At 41.0% G+C, this 27,006-nt stretch overlaps 1 protein-coding gene across 4 annotated transcripts; it reads right to left on the reverse strand.

Moving 5' to 3' along the window:
* Nucleotides 1–25,651, reverse strand: LOC141776710 (unconventional myosin-VIIb-like). 4 transcript variants are annotated; one of them, XM_074650468.1, is made up of 50 exons: nucleotides 25,510–25,651; nucleotides 25,305–25,341; nucleotides 24,997–25,098; nucleotides 24,726–24,878; nucleotides 23,547–23,615; nucleotides 23,310–23,425; nucleotides 23,094–23,221; nucleotides 22,061–22,203; nucleotides 21,615–21,728; nucleotides 21,355–21,508; nucleotides 20,311–20,387; nucleotides 20,040–20,159; nucleotides 19,505–19,647; nucleotides 19,131–19,341; nucleotides 18,349–18,484; nucleotides 18,098–18,264; nucleotides 17,787–17,927; nucleotides 16,529–16,687; nucleotides 16,244–16,336; nucleotides 15,842–15,936; nucleotides 15,546–15,630; nucleotides 15,299–15,400; nucleotides 14,539–14,655; nucleotides 14,115–14,432; nucleotides 13,723–13,989; nucleotides 13,475–13,630; nucleotides 13,313–13,381; nucleotides 13,081–13,205; nucleotides 12,729–12,855; nucleotides 11,677–11,796; nucleotides 11,326–11,499; nucleotides 10,945–11,172; nucleotides 8,719–8,886; nucleotides 8,502–8,619; nucleotides 7,294–7,420; nucleotides 7,016–7,182; nucleotides 6,742–6,923; nucleotides 5,774–5,883; nucleotides 5,432–5,586; nucleotides 4,217–4,370; nucleotides 3,949–4,104; nucleotides 3,731–3,836; nucleotides 3,357–3,470; nucleotides 1,890–1,977; nucleotides 1,704–1,810; nucleotides 1,430–1,615; nucleotides 1,162–1,278; nucleotides 984–1,067; nucleotides 345–464; nucleotides 1–245 (listed from the first exon to the last, which is right to left on the reverse strand). In XM_074650468.1, the coding sequence occupies exons 2-50, from the start codon at nucleotides 25,314–25,316 to the stop codon at nucleotides 147–149; spliced, it is 6,579 nt and encodes a 2,192-aa protein (XP_074506569.1). In that variant the 5' UTR covers nucleotides 25,317–25,341; nucleotides 25,510–25,651; the 3' UTR covers nucleotides 1–146. The 4 variants fall into 4 exon arrangements, with proteins under 4 accessions (XP_074506569.1, XP_074506568.1, XP_074506571.1 ...); XM_074650467.1 differs by having other exon boundaries at nucleotides 13,723–13,992; XM_074650470.1 differs by lacking the exon at nucleotides 25,305–25,341 and having other exon boundaries at nucleotides 24,997–25,137.
* Nucleotides 25,652–27,006: the final 1,355 nt, after the last annotated feature.

Raw genomic sequence — 27,006 nt, forward strand, 5'->3', positions numbered from 1 at the left:
TAAATCTGACATAAAATTTTAATATCACTATCTTATTTAGTAGAGGCAATCTGTATTGGGGACAATTTAGCCATTTAAAGTACACAAATAAATTAATTTAAAGAGATTGATCAAGGGTGCATATCAATCCCAGCAGCTCAGTCTGTTCAGGAAAACATGTTTTTCCTTGGTGCAAAGGCCGGATGCTGATGCTGCTTCTCGTACATGGTGATGTACGACCTAAGAAGGTCCACAATCGTGTCGGCCTGAAAAAGGAGGAAATGGAAGTCAGATTTACAGAATCATGTGTTCTGCAAGAAATATTTGGACATTAGGAAATTAAATTAAAAAACGCAGCCGCTGACCTGTGGGGTTTCACAGACGAAGGCGATGCCCCTCACCAGGGTGCCGATGGTCATCTCGAAGTAGCCGCCTTCGCTCTGGTACTCTGTGATGCGGCTGAACGGGTGCATGACCAGCAGCTCCTAAAAAGTTCACGGTATGATTATAAGATACATTAAGATGGGATGGTTTGTTACCAATATAAACTGACTGTGCGTTCCAATATCCAGACTACCATACTACTTAGTATGCCAGAAAAAGATTTAGTATGTCCCAATACATAATATGTCAAACACAGTATTCCAAAAATACCAGGATGTCCTACTGCATCCGGTCACATTTTGCAGTATGCAAGCCAGCATGCTTTTCTCACTATTCTGACCCACAGTCCTCTGTGCAGCGGATATGAGCAAGAGGGTCAAAAAAAGTTCGAGGCACAATGTTATGACGAAGTAGTATGTCCCAATAGTATGCATACTGCATGCAACAGTATGTACTTTGTAAGGAAAGCTGCAGTGTGTACTAAAAGTAAGAAGAAAAAGTATGCGATATGGAACGCACCCGGAGATTAAATGTGATCAAATACTACCACACAACAAGATAAACATATCCACACTAATAAGGAAGAGGATGCATATTAATATGCATGATTGAAGACCTACCTTTGTACTTGGGTCTATGAAGCTGACACCTTGCTTGCTGACGACGATCAAAATTGCATTTGGGTAGCTAGATTCACACGTTTGCTGCAAAAGTCAAATGAAATCATAATGTGACAAAACAAGTTTCCTCAAAATTGTTGTGTGCAAACGTTGCCGTCACTTCGTCCCGGTGACTCACTTTAGCTTCAAAGAAGGCACAGCCGAAGGTTGGCCAACTTGAAATGCCTCTCAGGAAGGCGACTTTGGCCTCCTGCACCGTGAGGCCGCTCTGCTTGTTGTAGGCGGAGATGATGTGCTGCAAGTAGAACAAAAATCAGGTGGACATCCCTTACCCCCCGACACAGGCTTAGTGAAAGCTAGTTCTCTCCTGGTATCTTTCCCAAAGATTTAGGAATTAACATGTCATATATTTTCTGCCCTGCCTCGGTACATTCCTTCCTTTTTACCTTCTTCCAGTCTTCAGGGGACATGATCTTTAACTGGTCAGCAGGAACCAGCTCCCTCAGCATTCTGGGGATCATGACAAACTGCGACCTGTCTGAATCCACTTCTGTTCTGAAGAGCAGCCCACCCAGGTTGGTCATGTCCTCCTTGGTGCAATTGTGGTATCCACGCAGGTACCTAGGCACTTCCTATATGGAGGCAAAAAAGAGGTGACGTGTCGTGACAATTCTGTCGTGACAAAAAGAGTAAAAAGCCAGGCGTGTTTCTGTTGAATACCTGTGGGAAATGGAACGTGAGGTCTGCAACCAGGTCTTTCCCCGGGCTCACGTTGAACCAGAGCTTCCTCTTAAAGATCACCAGGTAGGCCACGTTGGCCTGGTTGCCTTGGAAACAAAACCCCCAATTATAAATATGGAGAGTCACTGACTATAAAAACCTGAAGGTGTGAGTATGAAGCATTACCATCTTTCACTTTTTTTCCTTTCTTAGGAGCCTCTGAAGTCTGCCTTAAACTGTCAAAAAAATATTTCTGCTCCTCCAAGCTTATCACCTGAGAATACAAAACAGAATAACATCAGTATGTTAAACAGGGGAGAAGCAGGGCCTTGGTTATTCCAGTCAGTATTTGTGCAGATTTTAAATTCACCGGTCTAGAAGAGATCATTTTTGCAATGTTTATTTTTTTTACATCAAAATGAGTCATATTATCAATGCAAACCAAACCACTAAATGTCCCCTTAAAGGTGCAGTGTGTAGGCGACATCTAGTGGTGAGGTTGCAGATTGTGACCAACATGTGCCAAGCGCGTAAGAGAACTACGGTGGCCGACGTGAAAACGTGAATGGCCATATCTAGAGCCAGTGTTTGGTTTGTCCGTTCTGGGCTACTGTAGAACATGGCGGCTGACTCCGTGAAGCCCCGGTCCGTATGTAGATATAGGCCGGGTTTCCATCAAAAAGTTCCCGGGACTTTTAGTCCCTGGAACTACGTTTCCACCGTGGTCTAAAGACCTGCGAAGATTAGGCAAATTAATCCACTGATGTGTGAAAAAGCAACGTGACATGGGACGAGGGCTGCTGGTGGTCACAGCGGTAAACACACTCTGCAGCCTGCAGTGTGTTCGCCTGTTTCATCTAAATAAACCATGTTAGAAAAAAATAAACATTAGGTATGTTTATTGATGCACTTTGGATGTAATGAATAAAATGCAGTGGAGGAAAATGAAACCGAGAGCGTCTGTCTCCACAGTAAATCATCTGTTGAGTGATTGATGGTTATTTATTTGTGCTTTAGAACGTAACCGCCATGAAACCATCAGAAAATAACTTTTCTTTTTCTCATTCACAGCACCATCGTGATGTCTCCCTCTTCTAACATTACCGCTCGCCCTCACGATCTCACTCTCTCTTTTTACTCTCTGTCTTTTTTTTAATGAGTCGGGAAGACAGCAGAGACTAACCTTACCTTCAATGTTATCAAACAAAGAGACATGTTCTCCCCTCGTCCTAAAATGGTCCTAAATCAATACTAGAGTACTTTCTCGAATATGAATGAATTATGAATGAAGCGGCACACAAGTTGAAGCCGTTGAAGCAGCGGCGCTGTGTATGTGTTTTTTACCATTCAACAACGATCATCCTGAAAGTTTTGGTACTTTCAGAAAGTACTACCCCGTGACCAGGGTGTTTTTGGGGTGTAAAAAGGCCCCATAAAATGTCCCCAGAACCTAATTTAGACCCTGGTCCCTGCAGTCGAAACGCAATGAGTTCCTTCAAAAGGTTCTTAGTTCCGGGGTAAAGTTTCTGCGGTGGAAACGGGGCTATAAACAGCTCATTCTAAGCTAACGAAACAACAACGATTCTTATTTTCAGGTGATTATACACTAAAGAAAACATACGATGTAATTAATGGCTAAAAAAAATACTGAACCTTGCTCAGGGTTTTCAGGTACAGGCCATATCCGTCAGCTGAGCTCAGTCTGAGCTGAGAGGCGATGCTGCTGCACAGGCCTTCGATTGTCGTCGTCGATTTCACCTCAATTATCTGCACAAAGGTAAGAACAGTAAGTCTAGAAACTTTCGCTGATATCCAAATGGACTGTGTAATAATATCTCAATTCATTTGGAAGTCATTTTAGAACCTCATGTTAAAAATACATGCAGGGGAAAATTAGAGGTTAGTCCCGACTTCCTTCCATTAGTAAACAGAAAAATGTAATGCCAGTTAATATCAATGTCATGATCAAAGTTTACCACTAAATGACACCTCATATAAGAGTTTAGAGGAGGGCTGCTGTGTCTTACATCACTTGTGTCATTTGGGAAGTGGACTTTATGGAAGATCTGGGTGCTGTTCTGTTGGATGGCGTCCACTTCTACTGGATGGGGAGGAAGCTTCCTGGGCTCCTTACTGAGGGGACAAAGCACTCAGATAAATGTATTGTACACGCTCACAAATATACACAATATGCACAGTATATTTGGAATGAAGCATGCAATAATCTCTTTATCTCCAGCCTGACCTGCGCATCTCGCGCAGCCTCTGCAGGCAGCCGGCAGCCAGCAGGTCTCTGGGCCGCGACTCCAGGAAGCGCACAGTGTGTTGCATCAAACTCGGACTGGGCGGGAACAAGCCCGAACACAGCCACATGAGCTGCCACCCACGCTCCATACTCAACCTGGAGAGAGAGAGAGAGAGGGAGAACAAGAAAAATCACAGAGGATTAGATATGTTGGCTCTCGATTACGTGTGAATGCATTAACATACAGAGTGACACACGGAGGGAGCACCTGCTGTTGTTGCTGGTCATCTGTCTCATAATCTGGCAGTAGATCTCATCCTGCAGAGCGTCATGCAGGGTGGCTGGACCAAAGATCTGGTCGGTCAGCTCTATAGGACTGCGAGCATGTTTGATGGGGTAATCGCCCATGTACTTCAGGATAGGTAGCAGCCAAGGTTAAGGATTCACACGGACAGTCATGAAACTAGACTAGGATCTGTAACACATATAGTCTCTTTATGTGTTCTAGACACACTGTAAAAAAAAAAGTTATTTTACAGGAAATGTTCTGTATTTCTTCACAGATTTCCCCCCCTTGTTTCCATAAATGTCTGTTTACAGATATTATATGTATTAATATATATTATTATTACTATTATATTATATTTTAGTGGCAATTTATTGTATTTGCATAGATTTTAAATGTAAATTTACATTAAATATGAGGTAATATTTTACAGATTTTTCCCATTCATGATAATGAAGAAATGCATGTAAAATGACAGAATTCAGTAAGTCATTCAAAGTGTTTTTTTCCCCTTAAAATTGCAGTATTTAAGCATGCGTTTATAAAGTAATTGTTTTTTTTAAGGGTATTAATAGTATTTGTACAGATTCAAAGTAATTGACTGAAAATTACTGTAGAAAGACAATTAAAAATATTTTGCGGAAAGTATTTGAATATTTTACAGATATCTCTCTGTGAAGGAAGGCTGGGCGACGGAGAAAATTGGTGCATTCACAAAGTATTTAGAAAATAAGATTTTTGATATCTTATCATCAGTAATTTGGTTATAATAGTGGCAAATACTAGAACAGCTAGTCTGGTAAGTTCAGAATTACATCACTTTACTTTACTGCAGCCTTTAAAACCAGGAAACGACAACACTTAAGCGATATTATATTACGATATCCTAAATCTAAGATGATATCTAGTCTCATATCACGATATTGATATATCGATATATTGCCCAGCCCTACTGTTAAGTAGCATGGGATCATGGGAGTTGTTGTCTTCACCACCACCGCCACACTAGTGCTAGATCTAGCAGGCCTGCTACAGTAACAAGCCTGCAGCTTAAACTAGATTGTGATATTACTGATCTTTAATATAAAATGTGTCTATAGATGTATAGATTTTCTCGCTGCTTCATGACACACAGGCTGAGGCTTTCTCTTCTAAGAAAAGTACCGATAACAGACAGTCCATTAGTTTAAAGGATATCAGTGAAGGCGTTGCAGGCCATGTTGCTGAGGTCAGTGTTGCGGGCCAGGCTCCTCATCAGCGGCTGTTTGAGAGGTTCTCTGGAACTCGCCCACAGCTTCTCCCTGCTGACCCCTTTGGACGCACCATGTCGACCGACATCTTTACCTGCAGGCCTGCGACAGCGAGGAAACACTGTGAGCACATGCTTGCTTCTTAAGTGTTTTTTTTTTTGCTCTTTGCAATATTTAAAACAACCTGGCATTCATATAAAAGTTTTAAAAAGTTGATGATGTCTGAATTAGTGTTAGATGAATACATTAAATATTTGAAAAATAACTGTGACTAATATGATATCAATACCTGAAGTTGTCAAGTGCAAACTCTTTTAAAGAGACAGGAGCCACTGTGTCCTCTCTCTGTGTGGTGTTTTGTGTTGTTGAAGGTTTCCGCTGGCCTGGACTGAGCAGTTCCTGATGGGTCAGAAGCAGTTCATTAGTTACACCACATGGGGGGGCTCGTAGGAACCATCATACTCATGGATCCACTGCTACATCCATTCATGTAGACCTGAAACTGTCTGTACATGTGCAGCCCTCTGTAGACTTGAAGAAAGTCAATTACTGTTGGTGTCTATTGTTGTAAATTAGCATATTTGCCTCTTTAGTTTTTGACACATTATTACATTATGTAAACGACCTAACCCAGGGGTCAGTGACCTTTACTATCAATAGAGCCATTTTAGGCAAAAACAAACAAAAGAAATCTGTCTGGAGCTGCAAAATATTTGATTATTGTGATGAAGGTAACAGTTTATAATCTAAGTATATAGTATATAAGTCTAATGCAGTGAGGGCCAAAGTGCAAATGTACGACGGAGTATTAGGGCCACATTGAGGGAAAAAAACCCTGAGATTTCCAGAATAAAGTCATAACTTTACGAGAAAAAAAGAAAATAACACATAAAATGACTACTTTATAATATTATGACCTTATTCTCGAAATCTCCGATTTTTTTTTTTTTCCTCAATGTGGCCCTAATACTTTGTCGTACTGTCGTACCATAGACCTACAACAATGATAAATAAAAATGAAAATATAAACAAAAAAACTGTTCCCAATAATTAAAAAAAAAAAATCCACCCCTGACCTAACCGATATCTAAAATCTACATATACTGTCTACACTGATTCACAGTAATGTCCTATATGCATAGTGTTTATGATGTTTCATTCTGCTGAAATATATACATTCTGCAGCTGTTAACATACAACACACAAACAGTCAGATCCATTCTTCCAGAGAAGTATAACATGTAACGGTAACTCTACCAGCATATCGTCATTGGGCCTCTCTAGAGTCGGCAGGAACTGCATCGTATCTTTGTAGACGGCACCGCTGGCACCGCTCCGCTGGTTGGTTGCGTTGATCCAGTTCTTATCAGGAGAACTTCCTTCATCTTCCTCTAGCTGCAGCAGGTCCCCTCGCTTACAAACCAGGAACGTGGGGTCGTCTGTAAAGAGTGGCCGAGACGGATAAAACAGACTTCATATGTGCAAGTGTGTTTGAGCCTACTATGATACTGTACACGCTGTAGACTCTCACCTATTTTACTGGCATCATGCTGAGCCAGTGCATACACTGAGCGCTGTCTCAGCCCTTCCAGGTTTTTCTCTGTAAGTGCCGCCATGTCCGCAGCTTCCCCACACTTCAGGACATACTCTCCTCTGACTGTGGTCAAACTCACTGACTGACCACTCAAAATACCTTCACTAAACGGGTCATAAACATAGGATACAAACTCAATTAAAATGTTTTGCAAGGGAGTAAATTAAAAACAAAAAAATATTATATTAGTAGAACAAAATGAAAGTTGTCCATACCTGATCATACGTATTTCCTTTACTTCAAGGTAAGGAATCTCAAGGAGCATCTTGTCTCTTCCATCCATGAAGAAGATGCCGTTCCAGTTTACAGCCAAAACAAACCAGCATTTGGGCAAAGGAGGTCCTGTGGACAGATGTGGGAATAAAAACGTTTCAGAAGCAGGGTTGTAAAGTGGTCTGCCATTTCTCAAAGTGCAGCTGGTAATCAAAGTTCAGTGGGGATACACACTAAATGAGTAATTTAGAGGAATATAGCAGAGTGTGTGGTACATATTTCACATGTTAATTACATTAAATGGTGACTTTCATCTGCAGTAAGCCCAGCTGCAGTAGGAATACGTTCTTTACCCTTTTACAATGTTTAATTCTTTTTAAAATAAACAATCAATCCAAAGCATTTTAGGTCATACAGGTACAAAGACATGTGGAACTAGAATGGCACTTGGAGAGCGCAGACCTCCACCAAAGTGCCCGAGTACGATTGCCCCCCATCTCCGTTCAGCTTGCGCCATCATCCACGTGTATTTTTGTTTATGTTGAGTTCAGCTGTACGTAGCGGAGCATCATAAAACACTTCATTCAAACTGGACAGAAACAAAATAAAACTCACCTAAACCGTCGTCATTACTCTTTCCAACAATCACCAAGTGTGCTTTGGTAGAACTTAACTGTAATTTCACCGAGTTCAATGTGAAAAAACGCAGAATCTACAGTTGCGATACAGAAACGTATTTGTCTCATTGCGACGATATTTACCGCTGCATATATTTACTGATGCACGTTGAAACGCAGAGGAGGAAAATGAAACTAAGAGCGTCTGTCTCTACAGTAAATCATCCGTTGAATGTTATCAAACAAAGAGACATGTTCTCCCTTCGTCCTAAAATGGTCCTAAATCGATATTAGAGTACTTTCTTGTTTATGAATGAAGCGGTACACAAGTTTAAGCCGATGAAGCAGCGGCGCTGTGTGTGTGTGTTTTACTCTAACTGATTTTACCAATCAGTGACAGTCAAACTCCACTCTGAAAGTTCTTGTACTTTCAGAAAGTACTACCTCACAACCAGGGCCTTTTGAGGGGTCAAATGTTCCCGTAACTTAATTTAGATCCTAATCCCTGTGGTCGAAACGCAATGAGTTCCTCCAAAGGTTCTTAGTTCTGGGGGAAAGTTCCTGTGATGGAAACGGGGCTTAGGTTGACTGACCTGAAATCCAAGTCGCTTCATAAAACTTGGAGAAGTGCAGGGGCCATGCGTGTTGGGCGTTGCTGACCAGTTCGCCTTTTACGCTGTCTGTTTTCTGCTTCCCGTTGACATAAGGACCCTGTAGGATCAGGATGTGAGAATTATCCTGAGGTGACTCACCTTTATTGTGTGATAAAGAAATGAAACTGGAGGGTGAATCATCTAGAACACACTGTACCTGTAAGAGTGCTGCGCTGATGAGTTGAATCCACTTTGTCATAGATTTGTTCTCAATAAGTGGCGTGGCGATGCACTCGTCAACCACCGTACGAACGTCGTCTTTGTTGTATGCAGAACCAAACTTGATGTAATAGTGCTTTGCTGCCATCTGGACGTATTCATCCTCCTGAGAGATGCAACACATTTTTATTGGATACAGTTTACACATGTCGGTTTATTGTTTTTTGTGGCGTATTTTGGACTGGACATTGATATGATTTATCAGGCTGCAACAGGAAATTGCATAAGATAGGATATCGTCATAGTGGATCCCATACTATTGTTGCTGTCTAATGAGCTATATGTTAACAGGGTGAATGTAAAAAAATATAAAAATGTAACATTTTCTATCTTTTGCTCTTTTCTTTAGACCTGCATTAAAATGCCGTAAACCCACTCACATATCATCACCGTGTTAGCAAACAGTCGCTTATGTACATATCTAGCAGGTAGGAGCAACATTAGCATTCATTTAGAGTCGTGTTTCAGGCCACCTGACAACTGTAAGTCTAATATTCACTCTGTTTTGGTCTCCACCAACTCCTGAGGGAAAAATCTGGCTCATTAGCTGCTAAATGCTCCGCTATGTTCATGCTAGCTGTTAACTCTGTCTGCTGTTTGGTGCTGGGAAGGTAGTGTACAGTGTGCTGCCTGTTAGTGCTGGAAACTACGCCGATTAGCGCAGTCAGTGAGAGTGAACCAAAACAGTACAGTTGTGTGATGCAAAACCAAAACAATGAACTGAAAGACGCTAAAACGCTCCGTAGAGCTGAGGGGAACCGCAGAGTTCTCCGTGGGTTTGTCACGACAAGCGACTCCTTTCACATTGCACATAGCCATTTGACCCGTTGTGGATGTAAAAAATGTTGATTATAGCAGCTTTAAGTTTCAAAGTATTAGCAAAACTCATTACACATGGGCCGCTATTTGCAGACAGTTTTGCCGGCCTTAAAGGTCGGATCGGTAATGCTGAGAAACTAGCAAGAGTACACTAGATTTTTAAAAATGATCCCAGCAGCACTGGCTCCAAAAGTCCCTAAATCTAGAGAGAAAGTTGCCAAGTCTTCCCTCAAAAGCCACTCCCCCAAAATTAGCATTATGAATGTAAACAACAAACATGGCTATTGTTAGCACTGACAGCTGTCAAGCCAGCAGCTAGTGGAAGACTCCGGTGAGAGAAATTATTAAATGGGCTTATAGAGTACTACAGGAAAGAGTCCTAAAACCCGGAAATCAGTTTACGTTTTAGCTCTTCCGGTTCCCTCGTCTGAAAGTCAATGTTTTTTTAGTTAGATGCCTGAAATAATTTGGTTAACACAAGTTTAAGAGATTTTAACGTTTTGTTCTACGACATAAAATGCATCAATAAATACCCCGACTTGTGCTTTTTGAAGCCTTTATGTGTCTTAAAAAAGGCGATGCTAACAAGTGGCTAAATGAGACTACTAAACGTCATCACACCGACTCGTCCTCCTCTACAGCCTCGTTGTGTATACTCGCGCTCATGCGATCGTGGTGTAGTTCGTTTATATCCAAACGTTAAGTTTTTACTTCTGATGATAACATTCACGCTTCAAAAATCATTAAAGTGGTGTTCATTTGTGGAGATTATCTTGCCGAACAAAACGTGTAAGCATCATAAACGTGTGTTTGTCACAGAGATTATTTTCTGCAATAGTCCAAAACCCAATGGAACAATCCCATTGGGTTTTTGCAAAGGGAACCAGGGCGATGCTAACTTCCTGATTGGCCTACAAAAATACATCATCCCTGGAGCACTCAATTACAATCCTGTGACAGCCACAGATACCAGATTTATTTGTCAGGATGTAATGAGAATTTAAACCAATAAAACTAAAATGTGATTGAACAGCACTGCCAACCCTACCTTTAACCAACCTGGTCAACCAGAGACCATATCTGGTGGGATGCTAACCTCAATATCGTTATTTGTTCCTAGTGTGACATCACACCACGGGGCAGATATATTTAGTCTGGTAAATCACTGCTACTTCACCATATAAAAAGTTTTATGCTTTTTCAATATTAAATTAACACCTATGACAGACAAAAATCCAGCCCGTGACCAGACAAATATTGGCTTCTGTCTTTTATCTTCACATCAGGAATAAAGTTATAATAAGTATGTATAAGTAAACAAAGTCGTCTCACTCCCGAGCCTCACCTTGTCAGTGGTGTACTCTCCCATCTTGATTCCCTTGATGACCTGTCTGTAGATTAGATCCGTGCTGATCGGGTCTACTGAGCAGTCGTGCCAGGGGGTGAACACCTCCTTGCGGATGGAGAGCTTCCAGGGGGCGTCCTTCTCCTGCCGGCCCTGCCTCCTCGTCTCCTGCTCGCACTGAGACACTGAGTCCAACACATGCTTCCCACAGCTGCCCAGAGACCACATCTGGAGACCAAACACCAGCAAGGTTAGAGCGAGTGTGGTTCTCTACAATCACTATTGATTAAACAATATGAAGTATTCACAGTATATTTATGCATATAGAGGTGGGGAAGGTCTGAATGGATATGACGAGACAAGAAAGGAAGTAAAGCCCACCTTGTCATAGAAACTGATATACAGGGAGAATCCATATGTGTCAGTAAGATCGATCTTGTCAGCCACAGCTTGACAGACTTCAGCAGAGGTGGAGACCGAGTCCAGCTGTAAACTGACAGTGCGGCCGTCCAGTAGAGACACAGTCACATCTATGGGCTCCTTGGATTTTGCGGCCTGTCAGTAGGGAGAAGGAAGATGAAACTGGATCCAATAATTAGGATTTCATAGCTGATTGATCAAGAAAATCTTTTGTTTCCAACAATAAACCTGGTCAAGATGTCAAAAGAAGATGCAGACAAAAAAAAAAAGTCACCATAACTACAAGAGAAAAATGTGATTCAGTGTTTCTACCTGGAGCTCAATCCAACAGGGCAACTCTTTTCTTTCTCTGTTGAGTACTATACGACGCAGGCGCTCAGTGCAGTATTCTCCGTAACCGCTTGGCCCTTTGCGGACAAAACTCTCCAGATACTGTGGGACAGAGTAGAATAAGAACAGGGTAAATAAAATATACTGCCAAATGTTTGACTGTTGCATTAAAAATACATAAAGTTCAGGTTGCAGCAGATGATGAGAATATAGAGTAAAGGTGTCCATTATCGCCATATTCTACTTAAGCTTTTTTTTTTTCAGTTTTTCCCCAGTAATCTGGTTGTAACTCTTTATCTACATTTTACGATGTTTATCCAGTGTTTTTGATCTTATCTTATTTTACTGCTTTGTTCATATCAACACAGCCGGCGGGCGTAATCAGTTTTTTATGGTTCTTCATATATATACTGTATATATATATTAATTTATTAATTTTCGCCATGTTTTTAGGAATAAAATGTTCTATAAATCAGGCTATGAAGGATGTATGAACAAACCTCTCTGTAACAACATTTAGAATATAGATAGGAATGAAACTGGAAAGTTTGGGGGATGTAAGAGCTGCTGAAGTGGAGATTTCTGGCTCAGAATATGAGAAAAACCTCATTTGAGAAAACGGCCTCTCAAGATATGTATTGTAAAATTCCATACATTTTGAAAACACTACAGGGGAACAGGGTCAAATAAATAAATATCAATGAAACTTCCCCAGTTGATTACTTACATTAAGACAATTATTTTTTGTATTACAAGTTTTCTGAAATGTTATGTTTAAATATGCAAATGAGGCATTATCTAATGCTAACTTATGATGAATTTAGGAGAAATCTACGCATAGTAAAATAAACACATAAATGTGTATTTTGTTTTCTTTCCACTAGTCTGAAAGAAGACATGTTATGGACACAAAATAGCCGACCGGTGCATTAAAAACTATGTTTTTGCCTTAAAATGACACCATGCAATAAACAAGAAAACAAGTACTTTAATAACAAGCTGCTGCATCACTGAATGACTTGCTGCAGACTGACCTCCATGAAGAGGTCTGTGGGGGGGAAGATCCCAAGACAGATGGAGAGAAGGCTCCAGCCTTGCATACGGCTCCTCCTGTTCTTATTGTTCACCAGCTGCTTACAGATCTGGCAGTAAATCTCATCCCTGCACAGGCAGAGAAACGTGAACGATAAACAAGACAGATACAGTTTAAGAAGAACTGAATAATGAGTGCAACAGGATTTACGAGAACCTCCAGGAGATGGTTATAAAATGTTAACGATGGAAGGAAAAGAAACAGATTGGAATAATATGATTCTGATGTTATGAGGCTGCACAATGTCTCTCCATCTGGACGTTATCATGTCAACAATGATCCCATTTTTTTACCTTATGTCTCGTCTCCATAGAGCGTATCCGATGATGATGTGTAGTTTTTCCACAGATGTAAGTGGCCGATCCATCGTCGGACCCTCTCCAACCAGGATGTCCTCGTCCTCTGTCATGTCTTCTGGCTGGTAAAGATGATATGAAAAAGAACAAATTAGCGTACAACGCACTTAATGAATCAACACAGAAATAATAAGTGAGTGATGAATATCGTAGCAACATTAGTGCTGACCTCCTCAAGAATGACAGAAGCTTTTCTCATTCCACCTCCGAGCTTTTTCTTGTTCTTCCTCATTATTTTCTATTCAGAAAAGATAATAAGAGGGAAGACTGATGACTGATGTTTGACATTCAAGCTGATCCTCTATGTGATCATTTGTTTGTAATATGTTACCTGGTCCCATCCCACCAGGCTGCTCAGCCTCCTGCCCTGCCTACGAGGCAGATGACGCGAGATGGTGCTGGACGCTAGAGACATGGCGTCCACAGATTTTGGCTCTGGCATGTCCTCCATGTAACGCAGTATAATCCACCATATAGTCAGACATGCCTGGAGGGAGAATGAGAAGACAAACTGGGAGTGAGCTTTTGGCAAAAGGTGGAAATCTTTGAAGTTGACAGTAAGCCTCTCTGTCCACTCACCAGTACATCGCCCTCGTCATCGTGGGGCAGGAGAGGCTGCTTGAGTCTCTGGTTGATGTGCGTGTGGCCGTGGTTGCTCTGGAAGTGAAGGATGCTGAACTTGAAGAATGAAAACTCATCGCTTCCGTCTTCAAACTCGTCGTCGTCCTCCTCCTCTTCCTCCTCCAGCGATGGGGTGGGGGTTGCAGAGATTGAGGCTGGGGCGATGATTTCCGGCTTTGAGGTCTCAACTGAGGTTTCCTCCACCGGCTCTGGCATGTTCCTCCTCTTCTTAACAGTGAAAATAGAATTAATATCAAAGGTTCAGGCAGTAAATTCATTATATATGATAAAAAGGTAAAACATTTATTAATGTCACATAAACAGATTACACAACTGAAATATCAGCTGACCTCAAATTTATCTGATTGTGGTGCTTTCCGTTCTACCACTTCCACAGGAGGTGTGGGCTGGAGGTCATACGAGTGGTCCTCAGGAGGCGTGGGCTGGAGGTCATACGAGTGGTCCTCAGGAGGCGTGGGCTGGGGGTCATACGAGTGGTCCTCAGGAGGCGTGGGCTGGGGGTCATACGAGTCGTCCTTTGAATCCTTTTCAACGATTGGCTCAGGCTCCTCGTCAGCTCGCCGTGATATGGCGATAGCTTGCAGTCGCCGCTTTAACTCCGAAGCAATCTGCGCGTCCTTCTCTCTCTCCAGGCGTAAAAGTGCGGCCTGTGAGGGGGGTTGGGTGGGGAGAGGTTGGAGAAAGAGGCGGTGAAAAGGTGTTTGAATACAACACACCTATTTCTTTACATTCATGATGTTATTTCTAGTTTACCTCATCCTTCATCTTTTGAGCTTTTCTTCTGGCCAGGACTCCTCTTCTGTAAGCCTGCAGCAGTATGACTGCCTCTCTCTTCTGCTTACAGTCTTTCCTCGCCCGGTAGCCTCGAACCTACAGTTTACCAGAAATCATTAATTATCTTATTAAATAATGAATTAATATACTTATTAATACTTACAAGTACTAGTAAGTTCATTAATGTCTTTGTGTTGCAAATGGACCTCATGAGAAGTATTTTTTGCTTCTCTGTAATAATAATAATAATAATAATAATAATAATAATAATAATAATAATAATAATAATAATAATAATAATAATAGGAATGCAATCAAAATACGTTTAACATATAAAAATTGTAAAATAGATTTCCATTCCTCAAAATAAAATGGTAAAATGTATTTTAATAAATTCCACAATATTACTTAAATAACTAAACAGAATAATTACATAAATTAGATATCTAAAATGCATTCCCAATGCACTGTAATATATTTAAAATATATTGAAATTATACATTTTAAAATAAACAAAAAATATATCAAAATATATAAAGGACAAAATTGTTATATATACATATTTAATCAGTCTAATTTTGTTTATTTTAAAGTGTATAATTTCACTATATTTTAAATATATTATAGTGTATTGGGAATGCATTTTAGATATCTAATTAATTAATTAATTAATTTTAATTATTTAAATATTTACAATGAAAACTGAATAAAGCTAATCTACAGTATCTACAGTACGTGCCTGTCTCTGAATGGTGAGTGCTGCAACCTGCTGTCTTTTGTACTGTGACCGCAGCTTTCGACTGCGGATCTTTGATACCAGTCGCTCAAAGCCTTGCTGGAGCTGGTTGGAGCAGGAGGAGTGAATGGAAAAAAAGGACAAGGTCAGTGGACTTGAGATAAGTTACAGCGAACGTCAAGGAGAGATCATGATGTCAGCTACTGTACGAGCTCTATAAAGTTCTATTAATGGTTATTAAGCATCAGACCTTTCTTCGTATTAGCTCCCGTCTATAAGCTCTCCAGTTCTTCTGCAACACCACAGCTGCCCTCCGCTTCTTCAGGAAACACTTTCTGCAAAATGAGGAAAAGTAAATTAAATCATTACCCAATGTCTTTTTTTACCACACCCTATTTGATTTGATCACGTATATTAATAAAATAACACTATCCCTAGCTACAGTATAGTTATACAGTGACCTGTTGAGATAAACAAAGATAATGTACCCACGACCTAATTCAACCTCTATGTGAATTCCCCTTTTACACTTCTTAGAAGCTGCACCTGTCTTTGTGTCCCAGCATGACCCTCTGGATCACCACAGCTACGCTGCTGAGTTGTTGTTCCCTCCGTCGTTCCAGGACGGCATCATGGGCATCCTGAAGTAAAGTGAGAAAAAAAGACACATTTCTTTTTTCTGATTTGTCCAGAAAATCCTTGAAATCAGATGCAATAATGTTCAAAGATTAAGTCATCTAAAGCTTACAAAAAAAAGCAACAACATCAAGTCAACTGCAGCACACAGTAATGAGTGAACAGTGTACAAATCACATAAAAGAGGAAGTAATGTCAACTCTCAACACTTTACCAGTTAATACGGTTACTGTTAATCTGCAGTGATGTTCTACTGTGTCGAAACAATTGAGAAAAGCATTGGTACAACATGGTTTGAATGATAATCCTCACCCTCAGGAAGATCTTGGTCCTGCCTATTTTCCACTCGTCCTCTCCTTCAATCACTGTCTTGCAGATGGCTTCACAACAGGCAGCAGCTGTTTCCTGGAGAGACAATAAAGATGCTGAAGAGACACTAATGACGGCCCCAATTCCTCCGGGGGGGAAAGACGATAAAGAAAGTAAACCATCTTTGTGGCCATCATAATGACATGTAAAGCAATAACATTTTAGATTTCACACAAAATATGACACCGATTTTATGAAATCATCGAACAGGATTATATCTCGACTAACAGTTTTGGGGTCACAGACGGTCGTCTTCAGGAGCACCCTGTAGCGCTTCAGGAATTCCACGAACGTGTGGCGAATTGGGTATCCCAGCCTCCGGATGCGGATGGTGTCCATCATGCCAGAGTATCTCAGCTGACGCATGCACAGCTCTCTGTCAAACACCTGGAGGAGAGCACATTAAAGTGGTTGTGAATATTCTGGGCCCGAGTTGCATCTTTGTCTTCTTTCTTCACAGCAACAGATATATTACTTCTTCCACTGTTTTGTTGGCATTATTATTATTATTGTTATATTATTTTCAGGCAAGAAAAAGTAACGTGCATAGGCTCCTCACACAATGACAATATGACAGGTATAATGTTTACCATGTTCACCATCTTAGTTTAGCGTGTTAGCATGCTCATATTTGGTAATTAGCACTAAATGAATAGTACAACGGCGACTGGAAATGTCATTAGTTTTGCAGGTATTTGGTAATATGTCAAACAAATGCACAAAGAGAAATGTTGACCAGATGGAGACGAAAAGATATGTCACCAAAGCTGTTATAATTCATCCTGAGAGGGACATTAATGTGTGTACAAAAATGTCATGGCAATCCATCCAACAGTTGTTGTGACATTTCACACAAAATTACAAATGTTAACTTCATATTGGCACTAGAGGAAAGGTCAGGGGACCACTAAATTCTTTAGGATTTACTCGTCTTGGAACCATGAACAGAATTGTGTGCCAATCCATCAAGTAGATGTTGAGATATTTCACAGGATAAGTGAAAACTAGTGGCACAATAAGAAAACTCAGAGGATTGCCATCGCAGTAGTCGTAGGAGGAGGATTCATCCTCCAGGCACCATGAATCCGTATAAAAATGCATGGCAATCCATCCAGTAGTTGTTTCGAGACTGGACCAAAGTGGTGGACCGACAGACCGGCACTGCTTTGGTTGAAAAAAATAATGAAGGAAGATAAATTGTACTAATTTAAAAAGGCGAGGAAAGCTTTCCAGTTCCTACTAAAACATTGCTTATTATCAGGTTGTATTATCCAAGAAATTTGCTCAGTTGCTTTATAGCACAAAACAGGAAGAGGACGTTGTTTATCCAGTGCAAGAGCAGATGGTAGCTGGGATGAAAGGGAAATTAATTTTATCCTCTTCAGTTAAAGCTGCAGTCGGTAACTTTTGAGCAAATATGATGATACGGTTATGTTGATCAACCATTGAGTGTAACTGTGGCTGTAGTTGCTCTTGTGTCAGTCACCTTAGACTGCTTTTCATTGTTGGGTTTGAAGCAGCGGATGAAGAAAGGCTGGCAGGCGGACAGGGCCTTCATGAGGGAGTCCAGAGACTGACGGAACTGAGCGCTCAGCGTCGCCACTTGTTTACGGGTGTCAGTCTGGGCCTGCACGGATGATAGAGAGGAGACTAAAATCATGATGCCAAGTCAGCAGTGGCAACTGTCACAGCGACATCATGTCCACTGCATCCCACTGTACATCTCAAATACATGTCCATCAAAACAAGTGAATTACATTATATATGTAGCAATATGATGAGGTTATACTTTCATACCCGTATGGAGTTCTTAGGTGTCATGATGACCTTCTTGTTGTTACCAATCTTCACACCGTTGGTTGAAAGCTCATTCTCAAATATCTGACGGAGCAGCTTATTGGTGGTCGTTTCAACCATCTTGATTATGTCATGACTGACGGCATCTCTGTTCTTTTCCAAGAAACCTTGACAAAGAAAAAAAAAACATTACTGAGCACCTCAGAGCAGGCATTTAGTCTTTAGTTGGACTTTTCTTTTTGCTTTTGTACCTGTGGAGTCGTAGTGAACCACGCCTGCAAAGTGGCGAATCCCAAAGTCTGTGTCGCGCTCACTTCTGGAGCCGATGTAGCGCTTGTTCCCTTTGTGTTGCTGGTTCATCTTGTTCAGCATAGTGAAGTCTGAGCCCTATGACACACCGAGCAGAACTTTGAATTAAAAACAAGCAGAAATATTTTACTGAACTGGCAGATTTTACAGTAAAAGTTTAAAGAGGACCTATTATGCTTAATTTTAGGTGCATACTTGTATTTTGGGTTTCTACTAGAACATGTTAACGTGCTTTAATGTTCGAAAAACGATTTACTTTTCTCATACCGGCTGTGCTGCAGCACCTCTTTTCACCCTCTGTCTGAAACGCTCTGTTTGACCTCCTGCCCCGCCCTGCCATAAAGCCCAGTCTGCTCTGATTGGTCAGCTGGCCCACTCGGTCGTGATTGGTCAAACGAACCAAACTCTTCGGACTTCGCTCCAGCTCCATTCTAACTAGCTTTGTTTGAGGGCGTGCCAAACTAGCAGATAGGCAGGTAAATGTGTTACTTGGTGACATCACCACGTTACGTAAGAAAAGGCGGGACTTCAGGAGCAGTGTTTCTGCAGGGTAAGGTAACTCCCTTTGGCCTGGACTTTGTAACTTTGCAGACCTTTTACATGCACAAAACTACATAACACACCAAAGGAAAGGGAAAAAGCACAAAAGCATAATAGGTCCTCTTTAAATAATGTTTGTTGTGTGGATCGATTAAAAAGCAACGCAGTCTAGCACCACCACCACCTTTGGAAAATGGCTTTCTTCATCGATCAGAGCCAGCAGGTTGCAGGGTTTCACAGCCAGGACGTCCAGGATCTTCTGATTGTCACTGAATTTGATGTTATTCCACACAATGTCCTCTTTCGTGTACTCCTTCTGCTCCAGTTTGAAGATGTGGCCCACGAAGAACTGCTGCAGCTTCTCGTTGGCAAAATTAATGCACAGCTGCTCGAAGCTGCGAAGGGACAGGGTGACATTAAAGCTGCAGTCGGTAACTTTGAGCAAATACTCTCAGGATATAATAATCGTTTTATAAAAATAACTTTTCATTCTTCAGCTTCAAGTTTTAAGTAACCGTAGAGTCGTGCTACGCCCAGCCTGTGTAGAAATGTCCTGACCTGTTTGCGGTGAAGTTCTCAAAGCCGAAGATGTCGAGCAGGCCGATGGACAGGAAGGAGGATTTGGGGCTTTTGGTCAACATCTTATAGATGACACTGTTGATTTTCCCAACGATCCATATGAACAGCTTATTGTAGATCGCCTGAGAGATCGGCCACAAATTACAGTTAAATCAGATCTTCTGAGCATGAGTGATCAGTCCAACTAAACTGAGGAATATTAAGCACTGAAGTGTACTTGTGACTGGATGGTTGTCTGTTCAAATCCCTGTATCCCCCCTCTACATTCAACTGCTGTAAGCTCTGCTTGCATCCTCCTCTTTTAAACTGTATGAATGTTGCTAAAAGAAATTGCAATTATTCTCTCTGCAATCAAAGGTTACAATGACCTCATGCTGTTTAATGAAGACACTTCCTTATAAAATGTAGTGTGCAACATTTATAGGGTGTGTTCCTTTCTTTTTTATCCAGCGTCAGGATCCAATAAGGAAGTACACGACATTCTGCTTTACCGTCACCGGGTCAGCTTCATTACCTTGACGAAGGCATCTCTACAGTCAGAGGCCTGTTCGCAGCTGAGGGGTTTGGTCACCCGCTCTCTGTTGGTCATAAAGGAGCGATTGGTCAAACTCTCCGCCAGGGAAGACTTGTGGACCTGAAGAAAAACAGACGAGGACTTCATCATTTAATGCTGAAGGAGGATGATGATCCGTTAAGGGTGCGACAGGTTCACTCAATCTCCTGTTCGCAACACGGTGTGAAACGTACAGAATCAAGTTAGTGTCACTAGACTTGAAAGTGCTCACCTCCAGTATTGATGCTGCGATGCTGAAGTGCTCCGACTTGCTGACATCACTGGTTTCCAAGTTATTTTGTGTGTTGGCTGGTGGGAACACAAGATCGAATGTAACAACAACAACAACACCAACAATAGCAGCTCATAAGGAAGGCGAGGTCACATCTAATGGTGGAATGTAACTCTAACTTTTACATTTTTTGCCTTTATTTGACAGATGACAGTGTAGAGGCAGACTGGAAATGGGGAGAGAGAGACGGGTATGACATGAAATTTAACCCGGGACGTTGCGGGACTACCAAGGTGCTCCACTGAAGAGCAACTCTGATGTACTCTACTCGAGTACTTCTATTTTATGCTACTTTATACTTCTACTCCATCACATATCAGAGGAAGTATCGTACTTTTACTCTGCTACATTTATTTAAAAGGTGAAGTAATGCAATAAACTGCTGCAAATGGGAAAAGAAGTTGCCCTTTTAAATGCCTGATTAAACCCAGTATTCTTCAATTCAATTTGTGAATCCAGTTATTTATTTCTCTCTTTAAAATGCATTTTTTAAATAGACTTTAAATTCCATTATTTATTAATGAATTGTATTTTTAAATGATGTACTTATTGACTGTTTTATGGTGTTTTTGTAAAATCCCTTTTTAAATTTGAACTATTTATTGATGGATTAATATTTCGTTTTTAAATTATTTTTATAATTTTCCTTTTTATTGCCCATTAAAATATCAAATAATTAAATACTTTGTAATTTTGTCCATTTATTCATAGATTAATAAATTAAACACATTTATTAATGCCTATTTTTATTGTAAAATTAGTCATTAATCAATTAAATGCTCTATTACTATTTACGTGGCTCTTGTGGTCCTCCATAGAAACCAGCTCAATCTGGCAGCACTGATTAAAGTTAGGATTAGAGTTGTGTTATCATCTTGAATGCATGCTCCCTCTGTTTTATCATTGTTTTTTAAATTCCTGACATCAAATATAATGTGTATTTTAAAAGAAAAAACTACAATAATCAAAAAGGCGTACACTCACCCTTGAAGCAGACGTTCCCTAGGTGTAATATGGCCGCCAGCAGCTTGAGGATTTCGTGACACTGGCTCTCCGAAAAGGTCAGGATCTTCATCGCAGAGAGAATACGCTTGTAGTCTTTAGCGTCGTCCCTGCCTTCACACACGATACTGCCGCCCTGCAGCACACGAGAGGGAAGAGTTTGGATTATGTATGTAGGCAGACAGCGTGTCATATGTTTTGGTTGAGGTGGCAAAATGAGCTACAGGTAGCTGTTGTAATACCTTAGAAAGGAATTTGTACTCCTTAGCATCTCCGAGGCTCAAAGTTTTCTTCTGCTCGGCCGTGACTCCTGCCAGCATGCAGTAAAACACGTGGTAGTTTCTCTCCTCCAGGGCCTGAGGTTGTGGAGGAAAAAAACTATTATTGCTACATAAAGATGAACTAAAGGTGTCACTTTTCTGTCAAATGGGTGTGAATGAACACAGTCAAATGAGCTAGTGACGTTTCACATGGCTTTGTGTGTTTTTTACTCCTCAGTACAGTGAGAGAGAGAGAGATAACGGGCAACATGGAATAATCTACTTTCTCCAGAGGTCACTGAGAGCTTGTTGCCCCGTGATAACAGCATGTTTATCTAACCAGCCCTGCTTTTATAGGTCTACAGCTTAAAACTGCCCTTTAAAGAGATTAGAAGAGCGAGTAGGTGTTTTTGCCAGAGCTAACTCACCTGATGGCAGACACGAGACTTCTCCAGAAGATACTGCTCCACGCGAGCACCTTTGATCACTCCCTCCTTACTGAAGAAGATCTCCAAATATTTCCCAAAGCGACTGGAGTTGTCGTTGCGGATTGTTTTTGCATTTCCAAATGCTGTGTTGGACAAAACAGAAACATTGGAGAGCAATTATAGTTTTTCACTCTTTCTGTATGCTTCAACAGACAGTCGTTGCTTGTAGTGATGCACCGATACCGGATCGGATATCTGGCTGATACTGACTGAAATAGCTGGATCGGGTATCGGTGAAAATTGGGCCGATCTATTCAATTCAATACTATATACATTATATACTGGAATTTTAATTCCTGTTTAAGTTTGAGAAGTAAGAGAATATATTAAAAAGCCTTTATTGTAGCGGCTAAATCATTAAAAAAGCCAACATGTTTCGATCACTGTAGGTCTTCGTCAGGGCTTAAAACAAACAGAGAAAGCGGGATGTGACCTCACCTACTGTATATGGAATCAACAACCAATTCCCGAAGCCGGATCTTGATCCAGATCGCCACCAAAATCGAATGGATTGTTCATTGTGCCACACCCCACCCCTCCAAAAAATTTAATTCAAATCCATCGTGGACTTTTGGAATAATCCTCCAAACGGACAAACCAACAAACAAACCAACCAATAAACCAACGCCGGTGAAAACATAACCTCCTTCCTAGGCCTTCGGCCTTGGCAGAGGTAATAACAATTCAGTAAATGTATATCTATGTATTTATCTGGTGGGAAAGTAATGTTTAAATCAAGGCTGATGTTGCCTTACACATAAAAGTATAATCCCAGTCACTTCCACACAGTGAGGCATACAGCTTATTAACTAAACACTGGTATCGGATCGGTACTCGGTATCGACCGATACCCGAAGCCCAGGTATTGCTATCGGGACTGAAGAAGTCGGATCGGTGCATCCCTCGTTGCTTGTCTACTGAGTTTGACTACATGTCTCCGTGTTTGTGAAATACAGTTGTGCTGACGTAGTACCTTCTAGTATCGGGTTCGACTCCAGGATCTGCTGTTCGATCTGCTGTTCAGAGAGCTCCCCGCTGACTGCTGCCAAGTACTGCAGGATCAGCTTAGTGCTCTCTGTCTTCCCCGCTCCTGATTCCCCACTGAGGAAAAATAAATAGTGATCAAAACCTGACAACACTTCTTCTATTCAATCGGCAACAGCTAACCAGGCGAGTTATTCGCTCTGACCTGATGATGCAGCACTGGTTCCTGAGATGGCGCATCATGTTACAGTAGCAGGCTTCAGCGATGGCGAAGATGTGCGGAGGGAGTTCCCCCAGCTTACGACCGTGGTACAACTTCACCTGAAGGACAACAGGATACACACAGCATGAAACACATCACCGTAATTTAAGATAAAGGGATTCAACGTTCAATGATTAAATAGATCTGCAGCTGTAGTATGAACATTAATGCCAGTCTCACCTGGTCACCTGAGTATAGAGGGTAATCCTGGTACGGGTTCACTGCCACCAGCACAGAGCCTGTGTAGGTCTGCAATCAGAAAATATATAGGACAGTTCATTCGGTTTTTATTTACACAGGTTATGAGACACCAGATTTTCGTTGCCACCACAATACAAAGGAGATGAATGTTTGTTTGAGATGCTCAAAGCATTGAAAAATAATTTTTCTGTCTTCCCAGAAAATGTCCCAGGTGCTCAGGATGATCCACAGACCTGCTTTAAAGCTAGAGTGAGGATACTGGCGTCATATGAAGCTAGAAAACCTGAATCCATTGGTACCAACTAGCTTGTTGGGAAGGAGTTTCAATAACGCTCCAGACTTACGCTAAATTTTAGCGAGGAAAATCTGTCATGGCCGTTTTCAAAAGGGTCCCTTGACCTCTGACCTCAAGATATGTGAATGAAAATGGGTTCTATGGGTACCCACGAGTCTCCCCTTTACAGACATGCCCACTTTATCATAATCACATGCAGTTTGGGGCAAGTCATAGTCAAGTCAGCACACTGACACACTGACAGCTGTTGTTGCCTGTTGGGCTGCAGTTTGTTATGATTTGAGCATATTTTAAAAAAAATATTTACTATTGTTTTGTGTGTAATTAATTTTCAATAATAAATATATACATATATTTGCATAAAGCAAGCATATTTGCCCACTCCCATGTTGATAAGAGTGTTAAATACTTGACAAATCTCCTTTAAGGTACATTTTGAATAAATAAAAAAATGTGATTAAATATTTTAATCAACTGACAGCCCTACAAATAATATTCCATTCACTTATTGTACAGCTGCAGAAATCTATGAGGACCAATAACTCAAATCCTCATGAAAAAAACAACATATCTGCATGGCTAAATAATAACCTACCACCAAGGGCAAGTTGGGAAAACATTTGAGTGAACCAGCCCTTTCAAAATAAATGTAACAAATAGCATGAGCTCGTTTTCAACGCGAAAAATCACCTAATTTAGAAAATGTACTTCAATCTAGTGTGTATTTCTACACTTCTCAGTAATCAAGCTTAAGTCAAGAAACATTTTTAGGTGAATCTGCACTTTGCAAAAGTCAAATTCATCCCCGCCCCCCCGGTGGCAGCTTGTTCACTTTCAAAAGTACACCACAGTTTGTGCCTTACGTAGATGAGGCCTTGTTTGTGTCGGAGCAGCAGGTTCCTGAGGAGGCCGGCCTCGGTCATGTCCCCCAGTTTGATCATGTCGGCCACACCCTCCACCGATGTGGGGTGCATGATCCTGAGAGAGGCTTCCTGCTCCTGGGACAGACTCTGCTCCTGTAAGGAAGAAAGACATAAAAAGGCGGATCCCAGGCTGAAAACGTTTTTTTGTTTTCTTTAATGACAGCTTGATGTGACACTTCCAACATATTAATTTAGCTAGGGTGTTGTTTACCTTTCCGTCATCGTCCACCAGCAGCCGCTGACCAGAAGGTGTGACTTTGACCTTCGCTCCGATGGGTACTCCGATGGCCGAGTCCACCCAGACCCACTCCCCCTTTGAAAATACAGAGCACAATAAATGTTAATAAATCCACTTTTTGTGTTTTAATGTCCTTCAGAACACAGAATTTATGATGGGGCTTCCTTTATCAGTTTATTTCCTTGAATGAATGATTGCAGGTCCAGGAACAAGTCATATAGTGCTTTCTGGGAAGCACCGTTCTTATCAATAAAGTCCATAACGAAATGTTTCAGCCTTACCTTTCTCAGCATCACCACTTTAAGACGTTCCTACTCCCTACACAAAGAAATCAATGTGATGAGTTTCACAGAAAAAGGCAAAAGTAATTCCATCAAATCACGTTCAGCTTCACTTTTAGCTCATCAGCATTAAAGACAATTTGAACTAAACAGTATTCATTACTAAAACAGATAACAGAATAACAAAGCATGTAATGTAACATACACAAAACAATTCAGAGGTCTACCCAACAGTCCTGATCTTCATGAATTGCCACTCTTCCAGGCTGCCGTGGAGCTGCTGTTTGTCTCTTGAATCCGTTTCAATATGAAGAAGGAGGAGTAGAAGCAGCAGCTCTCCTTCGACTGACACATTGATTTTATGGCACTTTGACTTTGAACCGGCTTGTTATGGAAAGGAAGAGAAGGAAGAGAAACTGAACTTATGCATAACTGCCTTGTCATCTCTTGGTCACGATCACGTTGATTCCATTTTAGTTTTTTGTGTGTGGGGGAAATCTGCAACACAGTCTGATCTGAACAATCAACAGCAGTCATGTAAAAATAACAAGCGAAGCAACAAGAGCACATTCATATATTGATATTAAACAACTCCTTGTATAAATGGCCTTGACGTAGACTGTGTTGTAATGAATTTATGCGCAGCCTTTGGACCCTGGCTGTGTAAATCATAGGAGGCATCTCACGGACTGTCACTGCAGTAAAGATGTAAATGTGAGATTAAAGGAACTATCTTTCGATTTGAAGGAGGATCAGCTTTAGGTTCATTATCTGTGTGGTCAGGTTAGAAGTTGGACTTCAAACCTAAAGGGGAAACCTCCCTCTAAATACGTAAATGTGAGTTATCTGCGCTACAATAGAGTTACAGTCATAAGGAAGCGTGGGTTTAAAGTCAAAAACAGCACGCTTGAGCTGAGACGGGAATCGCTGCGGGTTATTCGCTGGCGCCAAAGTGTTCAGCTCTGATAAGGAGATAAAACACTTCATCACTGCAATTTGCCCGTGCTACTGTTCTTAAATGTGAGTCACTTCAGCGCTGCTTGTAGTGACTAAATGTGGAGATGGTAAACTGTTCTTAATAAATGACTGTTTTATAAGATTAACTTCCTGTCTCAACTCGGCCTGATCTTTGATTTAATATTTCAATGACGTCAAGAAACCAGAGTTATGGCGTCTCATGATAACAGCAGGCAGTTGTTATTTTAAAGGGAAATTAAGAAGCCTTATAGTAGGGGGCAGTTAAGCATAACAATTTGCGATAAAAGCGACACATTTGGCACAGATGTAGGTTTGTATGTTATGAAAAGATATAGATATCAGGGCACGACAAATTTGGCCTCTGGGGGGCCGTGGCAGATACAATGGGAACCACTTCGCTATCTAATCGCTAAATTGGTTTGCACATTTGAACCTGGACAGTGTACAGTGGGTTTATTGGATATTTTTAGTTGTAAACAACAACAAAAACTACGCTACGAGAGTGAGGACAGTGAATCAAAACAGTTGAGGTGCGGGCCATATGACCGAAAGAAGACTAAAAAGGATGCTATAGAGCTACAGCTAAGGGATAAATCAGTCGTTCTCTGCCTGTTCCTGACTACAAATGACCCTTTCACATACAAGTCATGTGATAAATATTGATTATAGAAGCTTTAAAACAGACTTTAAATTTCATGATTTATTCTATATTCTATATTTACCT

Source organism: Sebastes fasciatus, chromosome 11 (assembly GCF_043250625.1).
Source record: "Sebastes fasciatus isolate fSebFas1 chromosome 11, fSebFas1.pri, whole genome shotgun sequence".
Lineage (NCBI taxonomy): Eukaryota > Metazoa > Chordata > Actinopteri > Perciformes > Sebastidae > Sebastes > Sebastes fasciatus.